Below are 16,369 nucleotides of genomic sequence, written 5' to 3'. Positions count from 1 at the left end.
GGTTCTCCTGACTTGTGTTTGTCTCAATTCCAGTTCCAAACTGTCTCTTTCAATGAGGAAAAATTATGACGAGATTATTTTTTTAATATAAAGGATATTAATGCACAGCATTTCTGATAATGACAGGGAGAGGCATGCCCATCCTCTCCAGCCTTGACCTGAATTAACTGTGTGCTGATTGCTCAGCTGGCCAGTGGTTCCCACAGTTGTACCTCATCACGAGTGATGCCAAGGGCTGGCCCTCTCTGCTGACATTAATGGAACAACCTGGGCACCTGCTTGTGATAATGAAGAGGGAGCAGCACCCTCCACCTGGCTGTGCTGAAGGACTGGAGGTGATCTTCAGCCATGGCATCTCATGAAAGGTCCTGGCTGAATGGCTGCTCCCCTGCGCAAGAGGCCAGGCAATGATGGGAATACTCGTGAACCCCAGGGAGGTCTGGGCAAGCAGGGAAGGCACCTGGCTGAAAAAGGATCTTGGCACATTAGGAAAAGTGCCACCCCAAGGCACTGGAAAGGGAAAAAAGCCTGAGTCTGCCCAGGAGGCAGGGAGGAGGTGAAACATGGTCCCTGTGATCCTCAGCCTTGCAGCTGAGCAATCTGTCCCAGCCCTGACACAGCACAAGGAATTACAGTGATTTAGCACCCAGATTGCTTCAGGTGAATTGTTATATGCATGTAGAGAACTTGTCAGCATGTTTATGTAGCAGATGCCAGTTTAAAGGGCTGTCCACTGGCATCCTTACATGGGGCACACTGGAGCTCCCTGGGAATTCCTGCTGACAGCTCAGGCTGGGGCATCAAATGTAAACTTTACTGGGGGATGCCACAGCCACCAGAAGTGTAGAGGGGGATGTCCCACCTACATGGGTCCAGCACCCCCCTTCTGTCCTGTGACCTCTGGGGCTCTGCTGTAGAGCCACAATGGAGGACTCAGGATAGGGGAGGAAGGCAGCAGGAATCTGACTTCTTAAACCTCAGGTTTTAAAGCTCCTTGGATTCAGGGCTGTTGCCTGGTCAGGACATGGATGGAGCATACTTTAAGGCTATTTGGGTGGAGAAAGTCCCCCAGGAGTCCTGCCCCTCTACCGACAATGATCAGTGCTTTTCTGGGAAGATCCTGGACCTCTGTGCAGTGTTGTTACTGCTCAGGGACATACACAGCTTGTCCTTGTCCTTCTGCAGACACCTGATGAGCAGGAAGAACACTGGGTTTGGGAGAGGGCACCATGTCCCATCCTGTCTCCTCCTCCTCAGAAAGGGATGTACAGCAGGGGACAGATGGATGAAGAGGTGTCAGGGGTTATGGAGACCTGCACCATGGCTCTGTCCCTGCCCTGAGCATCTCCTTCTCTGCAGGGCTTGGAGCAGAGAGTCCTGGCTCTGCTGGTGTCCCAACACAGAGTGACATGGGTGTGGAGATGGTCCCATTCCCTTGATGACTGCCAGTAGTGCCTCCACCAGCCTTGACCCTAAGGCACATGGTCCTGCAGATGCTACAGGAGAGCAGAAGTGCCTGGATGTGCTGGAGAAGTGCTGGAACACCAGAGACAGGGCTGCCCTCCTCAGTCCAGGCACAGATTTGCTCTTTCAGGGCTGCAATGGGCAATCCCTGGGTGCAAAGCTGGATGCAAAGGGCAACAACCACTCAGGTTAGAGCCACCGAGTTAACCAGGAGGCTGTGGCCTCCCTGGTAAATGCACAGTGACCTGGGAGCTGCTAAAAGGGGGTAAACCCAGGTTCGCTTCTCTCCTTTGCTGATCTGTCTGAGCTGCACCCTCCTCTCTCTGCTGCATCTATAAATATCCTCCCCATCTCAGTGACAGCCAGGTGCAGGACCATGGCTGAGGGACGTGGCAAGAGACTCATCAAGGAGAGGAGGCAGCAGCACTCAGCAAGAAGGGAGAGGCAGCTGGGCTCAGGCCAGAGATAGTTGAATGGGAGCCTGGGGAGAGCTGCAGGTGGGGAGAGGGACGGATCCTGGTGTGATGCCCTCCATGCTTCTCTTTCCTGCTCTCTTTGGGGTTCCTGGGATGCCTTGTGACCACCCCTTGTGGCTGCACATGGATCCTGGTGTGGAAGGGATCTGCATTCCTACCCAGGAGCATCCCAAAGGTGTTTGATCCTGTACCAGCTCCAACACCCCTGACAGTGCCCAGCCTCGATGCACATGCATCGATTATGCACTCAAGGCACATCCTGACCACGAAACCAAGTGTCCAGGGAAACCAGAATGTCTGCCCCTACCCCCACAGCCCTTCTGTGCCCAGTGTGCGTGCACTGTGTTGTGGTACAGAGTTCACACTGACGCCACTCCCTGCTGCACCCACCTCTGCTTGCAGGCATCCCATTACACCCATCCCCTCTCCCCAGAGCTGACAGTGTATCTGAGAGGCCTCCCATGCCCTGGCAGGGATTTCAGGGCATTTCTGGTGTGGCTGTGTCTTGGCTCCTGCAAAGCTGCTTTACAGTGTGGAACAGCCAGCACAGCTTCTCTGCAGTCCTGGAGCACAGCAAACCCAAACCTGGGGGGACGTGCAATAGCTGCTGGCTCTTGTCCCCTTTGCAAGACCCAGAGGACCCACAGTCCTGTCACACACGGGGCTGGGAGGGCACCAGGGGACTGGAGAGCCCATGTGGGTAGCTGGGATGTGTTGAAGGTCTGCAGGGTTAGGGGCATGGCACTGGGAGTGGAACCACTCAGTGCTGGAAGGCCAAAGCTGGCTTCTGCCTCCCCAGAGCTTTTTCCAGTTTGGGACTGAGATCACAGAATCATAGAATTTTTTGTGTTGGAAGGGACCTTAAAGACCATCTCATTCCACCCCATATCCAACAGACCTGGTTGCTCCAAGCCCTACCCAGCCTGGCCTTGAACATTGCCAGGGATAGGGCAGCCACAGCTGCTCTGGGCACCCTGTGCCAGGGCCTGCCCACCCTCACAGGGAGGAATTTCTTCCCAATATCCCATCCATCCCTGCCCTGTATGAGTGTGAAGCCATTTCCCCTTATCACTCCATCTCTTGTCCAAAGTCCATTTTCTAGAGCCCCTTTAGGCCCTGGAAGGGGCTATAAGGACTCCCCAGAGCCTTCTCTTCTCCAGATGAGCACGAGAGCTGGAGGTAGCTCTGCAGGGGGGTTTCAAAAGAGCCAGGCAGATGGTGGCAGTGTGAATATCATCCCTCTGGAAAGCCTGGCTCTGCTTGGGCACTGTGGGGCAGAGAGCTGAATGATCCAGCACTGAGCTGTGACAAGCCCTTTCAGCAAATGGAAATGTCTGGGTCAGAGTAGCAATGTGATAGCTGGCAGAAAATTTGCTTTCCCACCAGCTGCAGGGGTGCAACTACTGTGGCATCATGGGGGGCTTCCTGGTGGCTTGCTGTGATTTTGGAGGCCATCAGCCCTGACCTTTGCTCCAAGGTGCACTGCAAAGTCCCCTGTGTAGCTGTACCCATCACCTGACAGCCCTGCTCGGCTCCTACCCTGGGAGTGTCTGGTGTCATCTGAGGCACAGCTGTGTTCCTGCCTGAGCCACCCTGCAAGCCCATCCTGTGATCCTGCTGATGACAGGATCTCTCCAGCACTGTTTCTGCACTGACTGCTTCCCAGGCAGGCAGGGTACAAAACCTGGAGGGACCCGAGGTTCTGTGCTGTTCCCAGGTCCTGGTGATGAGTGGTGCAGACACGTCCCTGCAGGTACAGCCCTCATCCATTCTGCATGAGAAATTGCTACCACTGCACGCTGGGAGGCGGGCAGGGAGCTCCTCTCACTCCGCCACACAGAAAACTGCTGGTAGCACCATGGGGTGCCCCAGCATGGGGTCTAGCATCTCCAGGGAACATACAGGGTACACAGAGTGGCATGGAGGGTGTGCAACACCCCCTCTCCTTCCCTGTCCCCACTGAGCAATTCTGGGATGAGCTTTTTCTAAGGGATGGCCTGACAGACAACAGAAGAGATGCCTATCCTGCCCTGTGTGCCTTGCCCAGGGGTAGTTCCTGGGGCAGGGTAGAGCTGCAGTCACAATGCACTGGCCGTGAGTGCAGGCAGGAGCAAATAAGTCACTGCACGTGGCGTAGATGGGAGTCAGCATCTGTGGTTACCACGGGCAGGTATTAATGATCGTTCAGCATTTAGATGGAGAAGCAGTAGTGGCTGTAGGGGGTCTGTTGACAGATGTCGAGTGTTTAATGCTGAGCAAGGTACTCACCTGGCTTGGCAATTCTGGTGGCTCCAAGCAAGAGGGATGCAGAAGCTGTGGGAAGGATGCTTTGTGTTTCCTAGGTAATCCCAGGAGCCTGTCCCAGGACACCCTTGCCCAGTGCCCAGCCTTTCTGCCTTGGCACAATTGCTGTGTCTTCCCAAACTGCTTTGGAAAGGGTTGACCCTCGGTCAGGTGACAGTAAACAGGGCTTTGTGAGCCCCGTGTGCTGTCCCCTGCTCCCACCACCACAGGTCAATTGTGAGCAGAGTGTCTGTCCCAGAACGATGTGGCACAGAAAGCATCGGGATGGGGGTGTCCTACCTGTCTCCTTCAGACAAGCAAGGGCAGCAGTTACAAGGGGTTTTCCTCTCCTTGCACATCGGGAGGGACGGGTAACCCCATCCCCTTCACACCTGACCCCGGCCGAGTGCAGGGCTCCCCTCAGCGCTGCAAGTTTGTCTCTGGCCGCGGCCGGTGAGGAGAGCGGAGCGGGATGGGGGGCACAAGGTGCAGCGGGGGCTGTCGGAGCTCCCCGAGGGCGGGGGGGTGCGGGACAGCGGGGAGCGGGAGCCCGAGGCCAGACGCCGGCTCTGGGCACAGCGAGCGCGTGCGGCGCGGAAAGGGGGGCTCGCTGCAGAGCCCACCCAGCCCATTGGCTTGCGAGCAGTGACGGGCAGGCTGCTCCCTCCCTGCCGCCCGCCCGTGTGGCTGCGAGCAATGTGCGCAAAGTGCCTTTGCATTACCGGCCACTGCCGGAGCTCTGGGCAGAGGTAGCTCGCTCGCAGAGGTGCTGGGACAACCGAGGTGGCCCTGCGCTGGTGGCCCCCGCCGGACCATGGCATGGGCACAGGGGGATCTGACATCCTCGCTCTCCATCGTCATAACCTTGGCTGCCTGCCTGTCGGCCACCACCAGCGAAGGTAGGAACCGGGGTGGCCCTGGAGTGACGGGGCAGTGTTAGGGGCACCCGCGGGATCGCTGTGGCCGTTTGGATGAGCCCACATGGGCTCAGCCCCACCGGGCCTTGCTTCTCTGTGCTCCCAGGGGAGCGCAGCTCCAGGTTCCTGCCTGCCTGAGTTTGCTAATCCTGGAGCTTTTGCACCAGAGGCAAAACTTCGGAGCTGGTCAGGAGAACCTGACTCTGCAGCAATGCCGGCAGCTCTGCCTCTCTCCTCTGCCCGGGCTCTGCTGCAGCATGCAGGGGTGGCTGCAGAGAGGACAGGGACACCGGCACCAGCTCAGCCATGGCGATCCCCATCACTGGAGCTGGCAGCAGCACGGGGCCGGGTGCGTTGGCCGAGCAGCGTGGGCTGTGATGGAGCGAGTGGGTGGGCACAGGAAGGTGTGCACAGGGTGATGCCAGGATGCGGAGGATGAGGGGAGCTGGAAAGAGCATTCAGGTGGGAAACTTCTCGTGAGAGAAAGGGCTGGAAACTTCTGAAGTAGGAAGCAGGGATGCAGCTGAGGATCCTCTCCCGACATCTTGGTGTCAGCCACGTCAGGCCTGCTCTCTCCAGCCGGCCACTCTACCCAGCTGCCGGCTGCCCTCATCCCTGGCCCTCGTCCGTGTCCCTACTCCAGTATTCCAGGCCCCCCTGGGTTTCGGCAGTGCTGCTCCTGCCACCCACCCGCTCGCCTGTCTCCCTCTGTGCTGGCAGCGGCGGCACGGCTGCTCCCAGGTCTGCTGATCTTCATCGCCAGGGATCTGCTGTTCCCGCTCCCGAGCATGTCCTTGGCACCGGCAGCAGCATCCTTCCTCCCTTCTGCTGTGCTTGAGAACCACGGCCAGCACGGCGCAGGCTCTGCAGCGAGCCCCGGGGCCCGTGTCCCTGCCCCATGGAGGTGGTGGCATCTCTCCCTTCTCCTGCCCCTGCATCTCTGCCATCCTTCCAGCACGCTGGGGCCCAAGGGCTGCCACCCCTGTGCCTCGTGCACTTTGAAGAACCCTGCTGGGTTGGGTCCTTGTGCTTACTGCCATCGTCCAACACCCACCAGCATTTTCCTCACTTTTTCCCCAATTTCCAGCTATTTGCTGGTCCTAACTCTGTTTTCTGCCAAATGCCTACTTCCTGGCCTTCTTCCTGCTCCTTTTCCCATCTGCTTTGCTGCCCACACAGGGGGATGCATTGGGGTCTCGCTGCTGGGGATGGGCTGTGACGGTGCAGAATGGGGCCCCAGCACCCCGACACTCCCAGCCCTTGCTTGGTCTTTGCTCTGGGATGCAGCAGCTGCCCTTTGCCCCATGCCCCGGGCAGGGAGTGGTGCAGGATGCTGCCTGTGCAGTGCCAGGCTCTCAGTGCTGCAGCCCCGCAAAGCCAAACAGCCCTGCCTGGACTTGGCGCATGCTGGGCACTGACAAGTGAGGCAAGGGCCTCCTTGCTGTACTCTACGGAGGAGATCGCTGGATGCTGATTTGGGCTTTATGGTGTCTGCATGGACAGCCAGGCCCTGCACTGCTGTGGCCAGCTGGGAGAGACCTGGCTTTCCCACAAGATTTGTTGGAAAAGAAAGCTATCCTCAATCACAGCCTTGGTCAGGAGGTTGGGGTGTGCTGGGGATGTGCTGGGCTCTGGGGCAGACCAAGCAGGCTGGATCTCAATTAGACCAGACAGGAGGCACTGAATGGCATCAAGAAAAGGTGTGGGAGCCTGCAGAAATCGACTGGTGCTCCATCCACCACCGCGATGATGCTCATGGCCCCGCGGATCCTGGGGCTCTGCTGTGCCCTGGCATGGGGGACTCAGTGCCAGCCAGGTCTGCAATGTGAGCAGTGGAGCTGGGATGTGGCCGTGGGCTCTGCCAGTTCCCAGTGCGCCAGTGCTGGGATAGGCTGGGAGCAGCGTCCGCACTAGATCGGCTGTGGTGGCGGTCGTTGAGCACCCTGGCATGGGATGGGACTGGAAATGTGGGAGATGCTGCAGAGCAGAACCCAGCCTTGGTGCATGCCACAATCCAGTTGTGCCAGGCTTGGCTGCCCCATCCCAGAGCGTGTGGCAGCTACGGGCACGGCGTGAGGGTGTAGCCTGGCTGCCCATCATCTCTGCCTGCTCCACAGCCTCTCAGCACCCTGCATTTCTGGCCGTGCTGCCGAGCAAACCCAGTGCTCGTTTGGGAACTACAAGGTGGAAAATTACAACCACAAAGCAAATTTCAGGCCACAGTTTGCTACACTCTGCCTGCATGTATTGGGAGGCAGTTGGTGTATAAAAACATGTATTAACCTGTTCAAAAAACCGTCTTCAACCCTAGTTTTTTTTCTTGCCAAGAGCTCCCAGTGCCTTTCTTTTTCCTGAAATATTTGTTCCAAGAAGTTTTAAGCTTATATTTTTTATTCCTTTCAGCCTTGTGTACAGGCGTGTCCAAGAAATAAGAGGAAAAGGGAATCGCTATTCCATGGGAAATCCCCCATTTCAGCACGGCAGCCACTGCAAAATGCATTGAAAGGCAAAACTCAGATTTTTTTTTTAAAGAGGGGTAAAAATTTGCAGGATGTGGAAGATTTTTATTTGGAGTACTGAAAAAAGAATTGTCTGAAATCATTTAATTGCTTTAGAGCAGGGAGGTAGAAAAATATTTTCAATATATATGATATTTCAATATAAGATATTTCAATAATATGAAGTATGAGAGACTAAAAATAATTACACTATTGCAGACTGAGTTGCATAGGTGAAAATATTAAAGCAGGTATTTTATATTATATCACAAATTGAAGTTAAATAATAAAATACAAAATATCTTTGTTGAATTGAAAGAAAATCAGACAAGCAGAAATCACCACATTTGGAACTCAGGTGGGGGGTAACAAAATTGTATTTTCTGTCAAAAAATGGCATTTCAAATGGGGCTGCTGGGGGTCTACTCCCTCCCAGGTGGTGCCCCCAGCTCAGCTCTGCCCTCCGTCCATGAGACGGGTGACTTTCCTCCCCATCACAACATGGACCCCATGGCCCGCGGGTGAGCTTGGAGAGCTCCATGTGGGGACCTGGTGAAGCAGGGGAGGGGGATTTGGGGACATTTCCCCCAGCTTTTTGGGGCACATCGGGCTGGCTGAGGCAAACGGCAGGTGATGGGGATGGGGTGATGTACAGGGGAGGATGCTGAGCCGAGGAGAGGATGCTCATCTTTTCCTTGTACCACAGTGATGGGGTTTTGTTCCTCCACTCAACAGGGATGGGGTGCGGGAAAGCACCAGAATCCTTGGGAAAACCCAGCCACTTGCTGCACTGCTGAAACGGGGGCCACAGGAAAGGTTCATGGGGGTCTCCCCCGCTAATCTCTCATTGTAATCTCATTAATTGCCCCTCTGCTCAAACAGAAAAAAAGGTAAAAACTAATCTGCATGTTTATTCAATGCTTCTTTCCTACTTCTCTGCAGCAATGCCGAAGTCGGGGCTGCGGGAAAAGCAAGACATTGAAAGGGAGAGGAAATCGCCTTTTCCGTTTTAAAAAGGCTGTGGGGGTCTGTGTTCCTCTCTGAGGATAGGAAGCAAGAGTGTTTAAGCTTATGGACTTTTTGTGATGGGGGATGGAGAAGCATTGGTTTAAAACAGGGAGCTGGTTTAGGCTACATTAGTGAAAAAAAAATCTGGGGGTATTTAATTTTTTGATTGCTCCCAAAATGCTGATATAAAGCAAATATTTGCATAATTTTAGGTAGGCTTACAGGGATATGTTTCTGGTGCCATCTTCATTTCCATCCCTCTTGTATTAATAGCTTATAAAACTTCTGGAAAATCAACCTCCAAAATTTGCAGAAAAATAACACACCTGTGTACAAAACACACCTACTTTGGCAGGTTTTTCATTCTCCTTGAATTCTTGTCTCCTGAAATTGCAAGGGGTTGTTTCCAGTGACAATAAATGAGCACCCATTTTGGTGATGGTGGAAATGGATCTGATGAAGCCAAATTTAAGTACAACTGAAAACCTGATGAATTGCTTCAGGGAGGAAAGAATTCCTTATTTTTTCAATTGCTGAAAGGTGGTTAGCAAAATATTTTACTCAAAAAAAACCTCAACAAGCCAGCAGCAAACCCCAGCCCCAAAGATGCTCAGGAAGGGTGGAAGCCCATCCCACACATCCCAGGTCAGTGCTGGGTGCCGGCGGCAGGGCTTGGGGAGCGCTGGTTTTCTGGAGACATCCCGCCACCTCCGCTCTTTGTTCTGCTCGGGTCCTGTGTTCTGCCTGTCCCTGCTGGCCTCGCTGGCAGTCTTCGGTGCTGCCTTTATCTCCAGGGGCACATCCATTCATATGATAACTCTATTCATACCCTGACAGTTTTTGATAGTTCATTCTTCTAACCCAGCCTGTTTGCCTGGCCAACACTCAAAATGATTCCTCTGTCACAGAGGCGATTAACCCCTTCAGCCTTACCAGTCCCGAAGGCAGTGGTCAGATAATGCACTTGTATTACCTTCAAAACGAAACAAAACCCCCCGTCCTGCCCGTGTCGGTGCGCGATACTCAGTGTCATAAACAACTGTGTAAAGGATGGAACTCCTTGATGGATCAGATCCAGGCACACCAATAAAGCCTAAGGATGTAACTCCATAATGGATCAGATCCAGGCACACCAATGAAGCCTAATGAAGTGTATTTGGCCCAGGGATAGTGGCCAGAAAAGTATTCACCGTTTATCTGAAAACATCGGCAAAGGCAGTGCTGCTTTTAATAATCCCTTCCAAGGGCTCATCAGCCCCAGCCTTTAAAAATCAGGCCCCTCTTTCCCTAATACAAATTTCCTTGGCTTCACCTTCCAGCCGTTTGTTCTTGTTAGGCTTTTCCTGCAGGATTAAAGAGCCCGTCTTTTTCGGCAGTGAAAGGGGTAAACTCAACCTGTGCACCTCACAGCCCTTGTGGGCATGAACAGATTGGGCTCTGCAGGTTCCCTTCTGTGATTTTTCTTTACCTCCAGCCCTGGTTATCATAGTTGTGCCTGTGGTATCTTCTGCTCTGTGTCCAGTTTCTCATATTTAAAGTGCTTATTTTACCGCATTAGTGAATGACAACAGTGTTGGCTGCAGCTGGATAGATGAATCCATCCCAGCTCCATCCCAGCATCAATGATGCCGTAAGTTCCAGGGTCTTTCCTTGGATGAAATACCTTCTGTGTTATGCACCTTCCATGCAATTATTAAAGACTTTTGTGATAATTAATTACCAGCGGTATGAGATATTCAGCCTGTCCCCTCAAAGGCAGTTAGTATTGGTATTTTTGTCTGTGAAAAGGTTCCATTTTAGAAAGTTATTTTTAAGAGAGCAAAGGCAAAAGCCTTTAAAAGAAATTATCTTGCTTTAAAAATGTCATTGGGGTACAAACAGCTCAGCACAGTTTAGGGTGGCCAACTGGTGCAAGAGCAAAGATGTCCTCAGAGAAATTAGGGAAAAAGCATACAACAGCCTGAAAAACTGCTGTGCAAAGCCCCTCCAGATAATCCAGATAAGCGAGCACGTTTGTAAAACCTGTGTTTCCCTAGTGAGGATTCCAGAGATGATAACACTCAAAGCTTTACCAGGACTGCAGGGACACAGGGATCGGTGGGAAGGGCAGAATGGCATTTTCAGGGTGCTGCAAGGTTTGCCCTGGCTCTGATACAAGCACAGATCTCCAGTGCCAGGTTTGCCTGAGTCAAAGTGGGTGGCATGGGAAGAAGTGGCAGTATGGCATAAGAAATCTTCCAGATCCCAAACAGGCAGGAGATAACTGAGGGGACACGCAGCTTACGTGTGGGGAGTGAGACAGTCTGGGAAAAGGACTTAGGACATTGTTAGCAGCATACATGGCATGAGCTTCAATGTCCAAGAAAACGCAGCAGAGGTTGGAAACCTTGGTGACTAAAGCTGAAAATGCATTTGTGTCTGTTTTATTATACCAAACAGATGTGAGAAAAGAGAAGAAGGAGTCAGGACAAGTGTGAGGACACTGGGACAAACCCCTCTGGACACAGCTCCCCTTTCTTGGAATCTGTACCACAGAGGTGTTGCTGACTGCAAGCAGACGACGTTTATTTTGTGTTAGAAAACTCCTGTGTAATTTTTAAAGGCTGTCACAATATTGCATTACTGGTACCATGAGGTGTTTAGGCTGTCCCTGTACCTGAACTGCAGCTCAGAGGGAAGTCCCCATTTGGGTGCAGGTCCATTACCTGTTCCTCAAGCTTCTGGCTTTGGTCAGGCATGCCAGGAGCCACTCTTTGGTGGTGTGGGAGTGGAATAGTTCTGTTCTCACAGGGCTTTAGCCAGATGAGATATCAAGGGGTGGCTGTGCCAGGCACGAGCTCCTCTCTGCTGATGGACAGGGCCGTGTCATTGTGCTGTTCCTCAGGCTGGAGATGTTGTGGAAGAAAAGACATGTGTGACTCCCAGATGGCCAAATCCAGATCTGGGGGCACCAGTTGTGCCTCCTCCAGGGCCACCGGGACCCAGTACTCCATCCCCAGCCTCACTGCAGTCTTGCTTCTTCCTCTGCTCACTTTGGTTGTTTCCATGGAATTTCTTGAATCCCTGACCTTTCTCACACCCCTATCCCCAGGGCCTTCCCACCTCCTCCTCTGGCTTCTGCCCTCAATTACAACCAGCCTAGCCACCCCTAGAGCCTGAAATAGTTCCTTTCCCACTGGCTCCAGGACCAGGGACACGGAAGTGTGGGCTCACCCTCGCTCGGAGCCCTGTCCAGCCCCGCACACTCATCCTCGAGCCCTGGGACAGCCCGGAGCATCCTGGCATTTCCAGTTTCATCTTGCACTGGAACCAGTGAGTGCCACAGTGCCAGGCTGCACACCTGTACTGGGGATGGGTACACACCTGTACTGGGGCTGCACACCTGTACTGTAACACCCTGCCCAGTGGTGGGTAGTGTGTTTAATTTGGGTCTCCTACACCAGCATGCCCAGTTCTCCCTGTCTGTCCCCCTGCACACAAGTACAGGGAGTCTCTAAGCGAGCAGGATACATGACCATTTTACATCTCTATTTTCTCACCTGTAGTTTTGAGAGGGAACATCTTTTTGTTGTTTGGCTTTTGATGTGCTCTTTTTTTTTTCTGGGAAGAAAAAACCTGCCCTATAATTTCAAGGTTTTTAGCCTTAGAAATACTTTGTTCAGGGTGTTTTGTTTTGTTTCATTTTTTGCATTATTTCACAACACCTCAGTCCTACCACGGGTAGGTAATGTGCCCTTGCACTGCACATTATCTTACATGATATCATGCAGGGGCTGGAAGGATCAGGTTGATAATTTTATTTTTAAAACCTGAACTGAGGCTTTTTGTTAGCACTGATTGAACAAACAAGCTTTCTTCCTACATCAAAGTACCTCCTGCTCTGGGTATAGTGAAAAGGGGTGACCCTCTGGGCAGTCCTTATGGGCATTGCCGCTCCTGATGCATTACAAAATGATATAAAATTAAATGCAGAAAGTTCACAGCAACAATCTGGAGGTCTGAGAAGAAATCCTGAAATGGGAATTAGGGCACAGCCAAAAAGCAGCACTGCTTTCATTTGAAAATGTTTCTTTTTAGCTTGGTGGGTTGTATTTTGGGTGGGGTTTTTTTGGTGTTTTTTTTTTTTTCTTTGGTTTGTTTGGTATTTTTCTTCTCTGTGTTTTTTTTTTTTTTTTTTTTTTGTTTTGTTTTGTTTTGTTTTTTTCCAGCCTGATTCTGGCATTTCCAGAAGTGTGGAAATCCAAAATTCCTGCCAGATTTGATGATATTTGCTGGATCTACCCGCACTGCTTTTCTAAACTCTTTCTCTGGGCAGCTGAGGCCAGTGGGTGCCAAGGGTAGCCCCATCCCCGCTGTGACTTTAGTATGTGCAGCCTTGTGGATGAGCAGCTGCAGGAAAAATCCTGCCTGAATCTGGCTGCTGGTCTGGCAGAGCAGCAACCCACTGCGGACCTGGATCTGTGGGGAACACCCCTGCACACAGCTCCCGAAAGGAGGGAGCTGACCTGCCCTCCAGGCAGGCTGCTCCTCCCTCTGAGCCCTACCCGTTGGCCTCATATATTGGGGAATAAATGGCTGTTTTTCATTCCTTAAAGATAAATGCTGTCCCAGGGATCAGGAGGCTGAAAGCAAAGCTTCCCATCCTGTCCTCTTGCCATGTTCCAAGGCCAGTAAGACTTGACTTTGTGTCTCAGCTTTGCCTCCTGATTTGGAAAGGTCACAGCTGCCTATTCAGCTGGCCCCTGCATTAAATGGAGGGACACAAACAGCTGACCCACCCTGGCCCCACCTGCCCCTTCCAAGTTCTGCCCCAGATTACAAGAAATGAATGCCACTGGCTCTTGTTCCCCTCCTCTCAGGAAGCCTCTTGCTGCCTCTCTTCCCACGGGCACATAACCCTCCCTGTGTCACTCCCCCATGAAGAGGGGCTGGGGCTGTGGGGCTGCTGTGGGCTGTGCAGACCTGCTTGGCGTTGTGGAGCTGAGCCTGCTGGTCTTTGGCTAGTGGGGAGCAGCCAAGCTGTGCTGGTAAGAGTTTAATTATCGATGCAAAAAGCATTGTTGCATGGGGCGGGGGGGGGGGGTGCCTTGCTGTGAATCTTGGGAGGCCTTTGAAGTTCTGATGGAGAGGAACTGAAGCCCAAGGGAACAGGGCTGCTCCCAGTGACCCTTCCTCCCCACGCCTGCGCTACAAAGCCCCTGCCTAAGAGGGAGATGGTGGAGTAATTAGAGGGAGGGCCACAGTGGGTTAACAATTAGTGAGGGTGCTCAGAGCCCTCTTTGGTCCCCCACTGTTTTTCCAGAGGCTGGGACTCAATGCATCCACCAGTGTGTCACCCCCAGGCTTGTTCCACCACCCCACCATGAAGCCGGGGTGCACTGAGGATGCACAAGCTCCCCTAGATACCACAAGCCCATTCCTGAGCCCAGGATGCTTGGATGTGAGATTCCAATGTGCTCCCACATCTGTTTGTAGGGATGCAATACATCCCTGCAGGAGCTGTGGCCAGCAGTGAAAGTGTTGGGAAAGGTATCTAAGCACTCACTATAGATGATATAGACATAGATATATATTATACAGATATAAATATAGATATTGATATAAATATATAGATAGAGATATACAGATGATATAGATAGATATAGATGATATAGATATAGATATAGATATAGATATATACAGATATATGGCAGGAGATATATGGTTCCAAGTAAAACTCACATCCTCTGGATGCTAGTCCCAGTCTCAGGTCCCTCATGTTATAAATGATCAAATCTGTAGCCAATTTATCAAAAAAATCAACAAAGATTTATTAAGTCAATTTAACAAAAAAGAGAATTTTAGGAAAAAGCAAAAATCAACCACATCCAAGACAGCATCTGCCCCGGACACAGATGCTGGGTGCCCTTGGGTTCCTGCTGACAGAGTGACAGAGTTCCCCCGAAGGGACACCCCGAGTGCTCACAGGAGCTACTTTATATACAGTTTATTTTGCCTGAGGCATAGATGACCGCATATTTCTTTGTGTCTCTTTACATGTAAAGTTGGACCTATACATGTGTAAAAGCAGACAAAGTCCAAACTCAGGTGAATGTCTGAGTACCCAGGCAGAAGATGTATATTTCCTGAGTGCATAGACCTAATCCTTTCCAGGTGCAGGTCTTGTGAGCTTCTTCAGGACATTCCATTCCGGGAAGGTCCAGATGATATCTTCTCATGCATGGTGCCACAGGAAAACCCCTTCTGATGGCCTGAAAACCCCTTCTGATGGCCCGAGTCAGTCTCATTCCGGGAAGGGGTTACCATATGCATAACTCTGTCCTCAGTCAGGGAGGCTGCAGGCCTTATTCATAAGGTAACTGGCTTGATGTTATCTTTAGTGTTGTCCGGGAACTGGTTAGAATGTGAATAGAATGCAGTTCCCGGCCGAGTAGTCACCAGCATAGGGTTTGATTTCTCCTAATATTTTATATATACTTACTTCTAACTTTACAGCATGAATTAATCTACCATATATAACACTCACTTATCCCAAGCAGGATATAGGATTTGGTAGATATGGGTATGGAAATGGATACAGATATAGATCCAACAGTAGAGATATAGGTATAAATACAATACATACATACATCATATACTGATTTGCGCACTTTGACTCCTGCCTAGTCTGTATCTAAGAGGCTGTAATGTCCACTACTCATGCACCATTGCACGATGCAACTTTATGCAGCATGAGGGTCTGCCCTACGTGAGGCTCTGTCTGCAGACCCCAGTTGTGCTGGGAAACGACCTGCTCTCTCCTAGGTGCTTACATTTGAATGGGCAATCAGGCTTGACAGCTTTTCCACCAGGGCGAGAATTTCCCCTGACACCTCCTGGTGTTTTGGCTCAATACGCCGAGGCAAGGCCAAGGCACAGAATAGGGAAATGACAAAATGGTGCTGAGGAAAACAAAATGGAGCTCACGGTTTGAGACTGATACGTGCAGACAGTCCATAGCATCAAAGAGAATTGCCCAGCTGTAGGAGAGAGGTCTCCCAAACCAGCACATTTCTGAAAAAATGTTTGAGCTGAAAGGGGTCCTTTGTGGTGGTCTTGTTCACTCTGCGGCTTTAAAGGGGGCTCGGAGCATCAGCCCCGAGAGGCAGCGCGGCCGGGAGCTCTCTGCACAGGGCTGAGCAGGCACTGGCCACAGCAGGGGCGGCAGCTTCCCTTGGAGCTGGGCTGTAACCTGGGCTGTAACCAGCTGGGTTTTGGGAGAGTGTTGGTGTCCCCATATCAGAGCACGTCACAGTGCTGCTGGATGGACACTGGGATCCACAGGGGGTGTGCTATCCATGAGTTAACAGGAGCTCTAGGATACCCAGTGCCTTTGTGTTTGTGCAGTTTGCTGTGTGGGCTTAAAATGCAGGGCTCTGTGCACTTGGCTGAAGTGAGGGAGTAAAAGAAACTTACCCCTCTTCCTGCAAAGAGGAATCTGACGATGGGTGGGATGCAAGCTGGCATAGGTTGGGAACCAAAGCAACTGAAAGGAGAAGACTCCTTCAGGTCATGACAACATCTCCGTGAGACTGGGTGATGACCTCATGGTCAGGGTGGTGGGATGGGGTGTAGCAAGCTGGCTCCAGGTCCCACACACTGTTGGCAGACAAGTCTGGGGTACACCCCACTGTATGCTCTCAGCATCATTCCTCATAATGCCATGATCCTGCTGGACACCAGT

At 51.9% G+C, this 16,369-nt stretch overlaps 1 protein-coding gene across 1 annotated transcript in view; it reads left to right on the top strand.

Annotated features, from left to right (window-relative positions):
• The first annotated feature begins 4,951 nt into the window (after positions 1–4,951).
• Positions 4,952–16,369, top strand: part of EPHA8 (EPH receptor A8) — a 54,855-nt gene continuing 43,437 nt past the window's right edge. The window contains exon 1 of the mRNA XM_030963880.1: positions 4,952–5,122. Within this exon, the coding sequence (XP_030819740.1) occupies positions 5,038–5,122 (85 nt within the window). The 5' untranslated portion in view covers positions 4,952–5,037. The remainder of the gene's footprint in view (positions 5,123–16,369) is intronic.

The sequence above is a fragment of the Camarhynchus parvulus genome, chromosome 21, assembly GCF_901933205.1.
Source record: "Camarhynchus parvulus chromosome 21, STF_HiC, whole genome shotgun sequence".
Lineage (NCBI taxonomy): Eukaryota > Metazoa > Chordata > Aves > Passeriformes > Thraupidae > Camarhynchus > Camarhynchus parvulus.
The sequence above is the reverse complement of the archived record's forward strand: the minus strand, read 5'-3'. Positions and strand labels throughout refer to the sequence as shown.